The following is an 11,248-nucleotide window of genomic DNA, read 5'->3' on the forward strand; positions in this document are numbered from 1 at the left end:
CCTGGTCCCAGCAGGCTGAAGTCCGCCTGTCACCAAGTGGGCCTCAGAGCTGGGAGCTGGAGCAGGTGTGTGCGCAGGGCCAGCCCTGCATGGGGGCTTCTCTGCACGGAGCCCCTCCCTCCCTCCCTCCCTCACCTGTACTCGGGCAGCTCCTTACCGGGACTTCAGGGTCTGTGTTCCTTCTCCCCACGGCCCTGTGCCCGTCTGAGGCTGCTGTGAGAATCCACACCGCGCTCTCAGCTGGGACGTCTGGGGCCCCCGGAACACAGGTGGGTAGCCAGGAGCTGCTGTGATCCAAGGCCCCGCTGCCGTCACAGGCCCCCCTTCCCGGCTGTCCGCTGTAATCAGCTGTGGCAAAGCCCCGAAGCATATTTTGGGACCGTTGGAGGCCATTCTATGTACCCAGTTCCTACAAGAGGGGTCGGCACAGCCTGGCACTGGGGGGAGGTTGAGGGGATGAAGCTAACCCTATAAACTGACGAATGTCAGCACAGCCCTCCCTGAAATCGCAGGTAGGGCAGACACGTGCGTGCAGTGTACTCTGATTATGGGGAACCAAGCAAAACGTGTGAGCACGTGGAAGCTCCTAATACACGCGTGAATAGACGTATACCTGTGTCTATGTTAGACAGCCCTGTGGGGGGCGGCAGGGGGCTGTAGGCGGAGCACAGCCCCGGCGCGTCAGTATGGGAAGCAGCTCCTTGTGCCCGGGCTGCTGACTGCAGACCCAGCCGGTCCCAGGCCAGAGCAGCCCAGAGCTGACAGCCAGGCCTCTGGAGCCAGCTTGGAGGCCCCTCGGGGCTGGGCTGCTGCTGGGTGGTCTTGTGGGTCCAGCGCGGTGGGAGCCCCAGGACCCCATCCATCCTCTACCTGCCAGATGCTTCTGGGGACAGAGAGGGGCTGGGACAAGCCACCACCCAGGCCTCCTGGAGTCTCCCGTGGCCGCTGCTGAGACCCCGTCCCTCCTCCAGAGCACTGTGACTCCGGCCTGGGGCGTCTCGGGGACGGAGCAGCTTCTCCAGGGAGGACGGGAAATGCCATCTCTACCTGCAGCTCTCAGAACGCAGGCTCACTGGCCTAACGTGCACAGAATAAATGTCTGTAGGAGAGAGTTATTCAGGCCCAAGACTGTCGGAAAGCTGCCCTCTGACCCGCCTACTGATGGTCACAGAGTCGCCTGCAGGACGGGACCCGGTGCCAACTCCCCTGGGGGCAGATGACTGAGGACACACGATTGGCCGTGGTCGGGGTCTGATCCACTTGGCGGGCAGCCTGGCGGGATGCGTCCAGGGCCGTGGAGATGCTCAGACCCTCTGACCCCGTAATTCCTCTCCCGGAAATATGTCCTGAGAAGATAATTCAAAAGAAGACGAAAGGCATGTTGATAGCACAGCTGAGCTGGAAAGCGCAAACAGCAGAGATGCCCGTCTCGGGACAGCATGGTGGACCACAGGAGCCTGAGTTGGTCCCGTGCAGCTGGGGGTGTAGCTGTGGAGCAGCGTGGAGGGCCTAGCGGACCCGGAGGTGGAGAAGGACGGGGCAGGCGGCGGCTACACAAGGGCCCTTTAACAGAGTCTGGGGGCTGGGGCTGCCCCAGGGGAGGGTCACCTCCCTGTCCCCTCAGTGGCCCTGGCACTGGTCCTCGGTGTGGCTGTGCTGTCCCTTGCTGGCCTCCAGAGCTCAGGATGCTGGGACCGAAGGCCTGTGTCCCACACCAACTGCAGGGCCAGCCACCCGCCTGCAGCAGAGCAGCTGGTGCTGGGGGACACGCACATTTCGCGCCCCAGCATCCCTTGCGCCGTCCTAGCCCATAATGATGCTGAGAGAATGAACAGTGGTGGGGCGGGGGCTTCCCTCAGCCGCGGCCGTTCTGACTGGCTCTTACATCAGCTCTGTCCTTGCATCAGCGCCCTACCCTGCCCCGACACAGCGGCCTTCATCCCATCCACAGGTAAGAAAACCGAGGGCAGGCGCCTGACCCGAGGGCCCAGCTGTGAGCAGCGGCACACGGGGACTCGGACCCCAAGGGCTCGAGCTCCAGACGCCACCCTGGCCTCCTCTCCTCCCTGGTCGAGCCACGGTTTCTCCTGCCGGCCGGGCCCTGCCTGCGTATCCTCTTGCTGCCTCTGGGAGCCCGTTCCTGTGCACGGCCGCGTGGAATCAGGGAGCGTGGGGGACCCTGGTCAGGCTGGCCGGGCTCAAGCCCTCGCATCGTCCCCTTCCGGCTGCTGTGTGAATGTGGAAATCTCCTAACCTCTCTGAGCGTCCTTGTCCCCATGTGTGATGTGAAGATCAGGCGAACTGGTTCCTCGTAAGTAACAACCAATAGTCAGTCTATCGATAAAGGAGCACGGGACTCCCCATGAGGGTTAGCAAGCCGGTCCCCGTGGTCGGCAGCTGCCTGCACGGCCCAGCAGCTTGGTTCAGAGCCCCCAGGAGCCACCTGGCCTGCTCAGTCCCGCCAGGTGTGCTCACCTGGTGTGTTTGGGCATTGACGTTTCAAATGGGAGTTTGTGAAATGCAGAAGCTGCCCCCGGGTGTGTAAGGGCAAAATGGATTTCTCCCGGAATCATGGGGGTTCCCAGCAGATGCTCCGGTTGTTTGCGTTCTCCCAAGCCCAAGGCCACCGATCCCCGGGTTGGGTCAGGGGGAGACCAGAGCCCGCCAGGCAGGGAGGCCCAGGTGTGCTGGGTCATCTCCACACAGCTGCCGGCCCTCCCCAGGCCTGGCGGGGCCTCCCGTGGGCTCGCCTGTCCTCCCACCATCGCTGTGCCCTTCTCCAGAGCGCTACGCCTCTGATTCCTCCCGTCCCTGGGGCCAGGCTGCCAGGGGGGGACGGCCTGAGAGTGGCTGTTGCCGGGAAGGTCCTCTAAGGATAGCTCGGGGGCTACCCAGGGTGCCCTCTGACCTCCCAGCCGCACGGGCCTTCCTGCCTCTGCCGGTACCTGCTCCCGGGAAGGGCCTCAACGTGCCATCCCGAGGAGCACAGAGATGGGAGCCCAGGGCCCTCCTGGGGTCCTCGAAACGTTCCCTGCAGCAGTAGCAAATGGACTACATCCTCAGGGCCTGTGTCAGCTCTTCATGTGATAGATTCTTCCAGAACCCTTGATACATCCCAGTTATATTTGACTCCCGTGTGTGTGTGTAATTAATATCTATAAGCTTATATTAAATGTCAGCTGCCCCTCTCCTCATGGGTGTGGATGTGGCCTCACCCCTCTGTCACCAGCAAGATCCGGGGGACTTTGGGGACAGATACCTCTGGGTTAGATGCTGCCAGAGACAGCGGCCTCCCCGTCCCCGACTGACAAGGTCCATTTATGGCTGTATCTGAGAATGTGGCCGGAGATTTCTGGAATCCCACTGGTTTTGTTCTGGACGACTCATTTTTCCAAGCTGTTCAGTAAAGTAAGCAGACTCGTGTTAATGGAAATGAAGAAACAGTTTATTCCGAAGGGACCCATGCAATTTACGAGCAGCAAAGGGCGCAGGCGTTGAGCGGAGCGAGATGGTCTCCGCGATCCCCGTCCATCTGTCCAGACTCAAGCGAGCAGCGCGCTGGCCGCTGCCGTTGCTGTCTGAGCAGGCGTGCTGTCCACCAGACCCCGGACGGCTTCAAGGTCGTCCTGGTTGTCCCATCCTTAGGCTTGGGGGGGTGGGCGAGGGCGTCGTGCGGGGGCGTGTTTCTGCGCTTCCACATCTTCGGAGCTTGTTTGTGCTGGTAAACAAAGAGGGTGTCCCGGCGTCATGGGCACCACGGTGGGGAGAGGCTGTTGCTGGCGGCAGGGTCCCCACATATGTGCAGCTCAGTCACTAGAACAGAATTTCAGACGTCACACAGGGACATACCCACCCACAAATACTTGTGCGTGCACCTGCGCGCACAACATACAGGTGTGTGCACACACACGCACACATGTACACACACACACACACAGGATCAACGGCTGGGCACACAGGCTCTCGGCCGTAGGAGGCTCCCGTGGCTGGTGAGCTGATTGAACTGGGGTCCACTCAGACCCTCTCTACCTCCTCGGGATGCTGATCAGGAAGGTTGAAAGGAATCAAATAGGGGTGCTTAGCCCCGTCGAGGAGAGCACTGGGGAGAAGCCACAGCGCTAAGTGTCCCCTTTGAACAGGGCAAGTCTGAACTCTGAGGCCCTCCAGCTTCTGCCTTCCGTCCTGGCCCTTCCCACGTTTTCCCTGCCTCACGTGGGTCATCTTTTTCCTGAGATGGAAAATTCCAGAGCATTGGCCCTGGAGGGTGGACACTGCAGCTCCAGGGCTAAGCCAGCCAGAGGCCCTCACGGGGCCTGGTGAGGGCAAGGGCTCAGGAAACGTGAGCAGATAGAAAAACAGCTTTGTCTCACGGGCCTTCCGGAGAAAGATGCTGCTGGTCTCCACTGTTGGAGACCAGCTCTGAAGGTTTCGCAGGCTCCTGAGAAATTGCACATGTAAAGCACCATTAGCTTTTTGGGGTGTAAGTGAGCTCAACCGAAGGCCCCTCCGTCCGCTGGCTGTCAGATCTGAGTGAATTTAGCCTGGAATCCCTCTGATGCCAGGCGGCTGGTTTTCAGAGTGGGGACCACAGGGGCCGGGCTCCTTCTGTCTCTTAAGGAGGAAGGAGCTGGTCCCCCAGGCAGGGCCCCAAGGCAGATGAGCTATGTCCCTGTTAGGACCCCTGGTGAGCGCACCTGTCCTGAGGGTCCTCGTGGGTTCTTCGTGGGCTGCAGCGCCGCCCTGCTCACCTGGGAAGAGCCGTCCTGTCCCCTGAATGCACATCACTCCGTCTCCTCTTGGCTGTGTCCCCACAGCCCCCCTCTGTGGCCCTTGTTACCCTGAAGCTGCCAGGATGTGTCTTCGACTCCAGGCACAGTTTGCCCCACAGTTTTGGCAAGTTGGCCCTTCAGTCGATTGACCCAGACCCACCTGAAGCAGTCCGGTCATGTCCAGGACCTGCACCCCTGCCGGGCCCCCCGCTTCTCAGCCCCCTGGACGCCCTGGGCCCTGCCCTGCTCCCCTCCCAGCCACCAGGCCCCTGCCTGCCTGAGAGCTTGGCCCAGCGCCCTCTGTGTCCCGAGAGGCCTTCTCAGTCCCCTGGACGCCCTGGGCCCTGCCCTGCTCCCCTCCCAACCACCAGGCCCCTGCCTGCCTGAGAGCTTGGCCCGGCGCCCTCTGTGTCCCGAGAGGCCTTCTGTCCTGTCCGTCACGAGCAGCTGGGCTGCAGGGGCGGCTTCCTCCTGGGGGGGCGGCAGCCGGGAATGAGCCCCTCCGGACCTGGAATCACCCGGGTGTCCTCGCAGAGGGGGATTCGGAGAGAAGGGACCCAGCCTCTCCATCCCAAGGCCCCAGCACTGGCCGCTGGAGAGATGGGGACCCTGCAGGCCGACGTCCACACGTGCACACGGTGGATGTGTGTGCGTGTGGGCGTGTGTACGTGCGAGGCGGAGGGAGAGGCGTGTGGGCCAGGCCGGGTCCCAGGGCTTCCGCTTCCCCTCAGAGGCTCGAGCTTGCAGGCTGGTCCACGCTGGGCCCCGAGGCCCGGGACAGGCACTGGGCGCGTGGCCAGCAGGAGATCCACGCCCCTGGCCTGCACGGGCCGAGGGCCCCGTGGTTGTGACACAGGAACAGGCTGGACCGCTGTCCACATCCGTCAGCCGCCATCCCTCTGCCCCCTCAGCACCCCCAGCCCTGGGCGATGCCCTCCCCCGCTGGGAGCTGCCACGACGCTGGGGCCAGAGGAGAGGAGGTGGTGACCTGTGGGCACGAAAGGCCCCTTTGTCCCTGGGACGTGGTGGCCCAGCCCTGTGCCTCCGTCCGCCCGCAGCAGGAAGTGGGCCGGGGCTGAGTGAGCTGAGCTCCCGCGGCCAACGAAAGGCGCTGAGTGATCAGCCTGGCCGGCCAGTGCCCTCCTCAGGGCCGGCACCCGCACGCCCGGGCCACCGCGCCAGGTGGGGACAGGGCGGGGGCCAGGCAGCAGGTCTGCCTGTTTGTTTTGCAGACACACCCACACGACTGCTGTGCGCCAGGCCAGCCCATGAAGTGGTCCCACAAGTATGGCAGTGAGCGTGCCTGTGAACGTGTGCACGTATCTGTGTGTATGTCCGTGGTGTACACGTGTGTGCTGTTTCACATGTGTGGGTGTGGTGTGCATGCCTTTGTGGGTGTTTACGTGTGTGCATGTGTCTGCACGTGGGCATGTGTGACCTCTGCATTCCTGTGCATGTGCACACGTGTGTATGTGTGTGTGAACGTGTGTGGCCAGGCTCTGTGGGACCTACGCCCCTCAAGCTTTCCTCCCTCTTCCTGACTGACCCTCAGATGTTGCCCCGTTATGTTTGTGGGGCTCCCCCCAGGAGAATGGGGGGTGCGTGTTCCCCCACCGCCGTCGCCCCGCCTCTCAGTACTGCGTGTGGGACAGAGCAGAGGGGGTGAATTCCTGTGCTTTGGGGAAGGGGAAGGAACCGGCCCGTGTCCTCGACCAAGGGCCTGGAGCCCAGCTGAGCTGTGGCCGGGGGCGGAGCCTCAGGAGACCCGCAGGCATCCCAGCCCCCTGCATGCTTGGAGCCTGGCTCGGTCTCTGCCAGTGTCCGTCTACCGTCTCCAGCCCCACGGTCAGTGGCCAAGAGCGGCTTATTTCCTCACCTGACCATGAAGAGTGTGTGTTTTACACATGGACTGGCCAATCCCTGGGCCACGTACTCCACTTGCAGCTTCTTCTCTGTCCCCTTGGTCACCAAGCTTCCCGGGGAGGACGGAGCCCACGGGAAGCACTGCTGGCTCGAGGTCCTCTGCTGGCACAGCAGTGCAGGATTGAACCCTTCCCTCCTCTGCTGTCTTGTCCTGCAGGCTAGCCAGGGAAGCGTGGGTATCAGAACCAGGCCTCTGACGTGGCCCATGCTGCCCTGCCCTGCTGGTCTGGGCCAGTGCCCTTCTGGGCTCCAGTCTCTCTGTATGGGGCCTCGCCTTGGCCTCCCTGCCTCCAGAACTGCATTTCCCTCTTGCATCTGAGGGCAGGTCTGTCACCTGAGAAGGCCACGTTCCTGCTCTTGGCTCCGCTCCCTGGGCACAGCTGGGGTCTGGATCCCCCTGCCGCGTGGTGACAGGCACAGTACGCTGACAGCATTTCCCTGGGTGCAGCCCAGGAGACAGGAGCACAGGTCCAGATTTTTTTTAGCCACTCTTGAGCCTCTTCCCACGCTGTCTGTCCTGGATGACCCCAGAGAAACCCTCCCTTCTTTCTTTAATTCGTCACGACCGTCTCTAAGCCACACACATAGGGTTTCCGGGGAGCGGCGGGGTGTGTATTTCAATCCTGTCGCTGCCTCATGGGTTTACGGTTTGCATTTGTTGGTGTGCAACGAGGTTTTTGTGTTGTCATTTACTGTCACCGAAATGGTGCACCAGGGACGGCGGGGCTGCTCCGGGGACTTCTGCCGGAACGATGAGCGGATGAGGAAAAGAGTCCAGAGGGGATGTGCTGGAGAATGCAGCCTCCTGTGGCCCGCGGGTCCTGGCAGGGCCACGTGGAGCGCAAGGCGCGGCTGGAGCCGGGCCTGCCGTGGCCTAGAGACGTTTCTGGGCAGCGAGGTGGCCCGTCCCCCACACCTGCCGTGAGAGCAGAGCCGCGTCTCCTCTTCCGTGGGAACCACGCTGGCGCTCGGCTGGAGTGTTTTTCCTCTCTGACTTCAGTTGGCTGCGGGGCATCTCCGCACTGTGAGGTCTCCCGGGCCGTCTTAGCTCAGGCTGCGGTCACAAAGCACCATAGGCTGTAGGTATCGAACAGCAGAAATTCATTTTCTCGAAGTCCAGAGGCGAGGAGGTTGCGATGCAGGTGCGGCTGACTGGTGGGGACCCCCTCCTGGCCCACAGACCGCCGCCTGCACTGCATCCCACGTGGGAGAGGCTGAGCTCTCTGAGGTCAGTTCCTATAAGGGCACCAATGCTGTGGGGTGAGGCCCCACCCTTATGACCTCATTTAACCTCAGGTACTTCTGTAAAGGCCCTGTTTCCAAGTCCAGCCACTCTGGGGTCAGGACTTCATCCTGCGACTGCAGGGGGCGGGGGTCACAGCTCCGTCTGTAGCTTGGCCTAGAAAGGAGCCGGTCTCAGGATGACCAGCTGGCTGTGGGTAGAGAGATGCTTGGTGTGGGTCAGGTGAGCAGCACACTACCCACAGGGCCCTCTGCCTGCCCCTCGATCCCAGGACACTCCCCGCTGCGCTCAGGCAGTTCCCGCTTGTTTGTCAGAATTGGCAGCAAGGGGTCACCTGGGATGCCATCCTTGTCTGTTTTCCAGACCACCTCCCCGCCCACCCTTTGTTAAGACTCACCGAGTCACCCTCCCCTGCATGGCCCCAAGGCCCAGGCCCCCACGGGGTGAGGCCCCTCCCAGGTCCCCGATCGCCTTTGTAGGGACAGTCACTGCCTGCAGGACTGGTGGCGTGATTGGCGGCCCGCATGCCAAGTGGAAATGCTGGGACCCTTTAAAAGTTATTAAGAATTTCAAGATGCAGGAAGAGCAGGGTGGGGCCGTGGGGGCCGCTGCAGCCACCAAAGCAGTCGAACCTGCTTTAAAAGGACGCGCATCACTCCGTCCTAATTCAAAACGACCCGTAGTTCCCAGGTTCCGTGAACAGTTCCATGCATACAGTCGGTGTTCTCTCCATCACAGAGTCCCTCCTTCCAGGGTCTCCGTCACATATGGGTTCCCAGGCCCTCCCGCCACTGCCACAGAAAGGTGGTGGGTTTCCCAGGAAAAGAGAGACGCAGCCCCCTTCTGCCTGGAAGCGTGGGTTTGGAGTCATCAGTGCTTAGCGGCCACGGGGTCTACCTTCCCCACCCCATCTGACAGTGACAAGGACTCGAGTCCTGATGTCACCAGCCCTGGGACGTCCTCGGGGGGAGGGGTCCCCTTTGTGGATGAGGGCCCTGGAGGGCCGTGGCCTCCATACGATCTGCCAGGAGTCCCCACCCTCCCCCTGCCCACCTCCCTCCTAGCACCCACCCAGGGCCCAGGATTGCGGCCTGCGGTCGGGCAGTCCCCACTGCATCTGAGGGGGGTCCTGACCGGGAGACCTACCCCCACCCCCGCCCACTGCTGGCTCCCACGCAGATTCCAGACAAAGGAGAGAAGTACATTGTTGCCTCTGGGAAGGGAGGTTCTTGAAACTGTCCCCAGCGCCCTCAGTCACTACTTACTGAGTGGCCAATGGCAGAGCTGGTGGTGGGCAGTGAGCGATTGACTGCGAGGCCAGGGAGGGGGCAGCAGTCTGGCCAGGCCACCCTGATTGACACCAGGCGCTGCCCACTGGACCGTCCCGTCCCTGAATTCCGGTGCCGGGAATCGGGCTGCGTAGGTACGGCTCAAGCCCCAGGCCAGCGCTGACAGCTCTCTCTTCTCTCCGCAGCACGAATCATCAAAACAAAGCAGTGGTGTGACATGCTCCCTTGTCTGGAGGGGGAAGGCTGTGACTTGTTGATCAACCGGTCAGGCTGGACGTGCACGCAGCCCGGCGGGCGGATAAAGACCACCACGGTAGGTGCGCGGCGCTGGCTGTGCGGGGGGTGCGGGGACCTCAGGCAGCAGAGCACACTGGGGCGGGGTGCACCCCACACGCGCGATGACAGGACCGACACACAGGCTGCCAGCCCCGCCTCCTCCAGAACCTCCCTGCTCTGCGGCCGGATCAGTCTGTCGCCGGGCTGCTCAGACCCATCACACGGTCACTGAGTGCCCAGCGGCCCGAGAGGCTGGACAGAACCCCCTCCAGGCCGGTCAGCCCACACGACATTGCCAGTGAAGTTGTCCTGTTTCTGGGCCATGTACTCCCAGCTCCAGGCTGGGGGGAAGGTTAGAACCCACAGAAGGGCCTCGGAACGAAGGGCCTTTAAAGAGAAAGGATTGGGGAGGGGCCGTGGGCCTCGTCCAGGCCGTACCCTCGCCCCCCAGGCAGGCATGGTGGCTGTTCGGAGCACAGACCCCGAGAGCCCCTGAGGGTGCCTCTGTCCCTCCTGGATCCCACCGAGAGGGACAGTTGTGGACTCTGGGCTCCCCAGGCTGGTCTCCCGCAGGCTGGGAGGCAGAGGGCGGCAAAGTGGCTTTGGGGCTGTTTGCTCTGAGATTCCTTTCCCAAAGGAAAACTTAAGCACAGGCTGGGATGGTGTGGGCCAGGGGAGCGGGGCTGCCCGGCCAGGGCCACGGGGACGGCTCTGGTGCTCTGTACGCTGGGCCCGCACAGTGTTGGACTCCGCCAGCCAATTTTCACCCCACATCCGGGCTCTTCCTCGTGACATTGACGTAGACAGCGGAGGACTGGGGTGGGCTATGGCTCCTGGCCAAAATTCCCGCCTCGATGCTGGGGGACGTTATTTCAGGGAGGTCTGGGGTCTCATGGAAGGATCTGGATTTCTCCCCTGGCATCCATGGCAGAGAAGCGGGGGCCACGGCCCCTCAGGAATTAGTCTAGAGGAAAACCCACCCCTTCCTGCCCTTGCAGCCTCCGCTGGAGAAGTCAGATGGGCTGTTTCAGCAACGTCCTTAAGAGGCCAATTAGGTGTAGCTGCTCCGAGATGAGACACAGACGCCCTGGTCCCACCGCCGGCAGGGAGGTCGGGTGGGGACAAGCCAGGCCTCCGGGGGCACATTCTGAGGGCGGGGCTGTCAAGTGGAGACGCGGGCCCGGGGCTGCACCCAGACAGCCCATCAGAGGTCTCGGAGGCCTCTTGTGTTGGCGGGAGTTCGGGCGGGGGGCCCTGCCTGCAGCCTCCCCTTGCAGGCCTGGGGGTCCGTTCCGAGCAGGGCCGCCCACGAGGAGCGGTGGGCTGGGCTGCAGCAGGCGCCCCCGGGTCCCCAGTTGTTGAAGCCGCAGCTGTGTGCTTGTCTGAGCGTCGGCCATGCTTGTTCGTGCACGTGCAACGCGGAGGCAAGGGATCTGTCGTCACACCTGGCAAGTGTGCGGGTGTGCCAGCTCCTCACCTGCCACCTGCCTCACTGCTCCGGGAGCGGAAGGGCCTCTGAGGTGGGGCCGCTGCCTCCCCGACCGTCTAGGAAGCAGCTGACCTTTCCGGGAGCGGAAGGGCTTCTGAGGTGGGGCCGCTGCCTCCCCGACCATCTAGGAAGCAGCTGACCTTTCCGGGAGCAGAAGGGCCTCTGAGGTGGGGCCGCTGCCTCCCCGACCGTCTAGGAAGCAGCTGACCTTTCCAGGTTTCCCGAAAGGTGGAGACTGGGGGACAAGCAGACCCCTGGA

At 62.8% G+C, this 11,248-nt stretch overlaps 1 protein-coding gene across 1 annotated transcript in view; it reads left to right on the plus strand.

Annotated features, from left to right (window-relative positions):
* TAFA5 (TAFA chemokine like family member 5) overlaps positions 1-9,996 on the plus strand; it is a gene marked incomplete at both ends in the record, with an annotated part of 161,858 nt that extends 151,862 nt beyond the window's left edge. The window contains 2 exons of the mRNA XM_082666203.1: positions 9,410-9,537; positions 9,952-9,996. Coding sequence (XP_082522329.1) covers positions 9,410-9,537; positions 9,952-9,996 — 173 coding nt within the window. The remainder of the gene's footprint in view (positions 1-9,409; positions 9,538-9,951) is intronic.
* Between the last annotated feature and the right edge of the window lie 1,252 nt (positions 9,997-11,248).

This window comes from Grampus griseus (assembly GCF_964374135.1).
Source record: "Grampus griseus genome assembly, chromosome: 11".
NCBI lineage: Eukaryota > Metazoa > Chordata > Mammalia > Artiodactyla > Delphinidae > Grampus > Grampus griseus.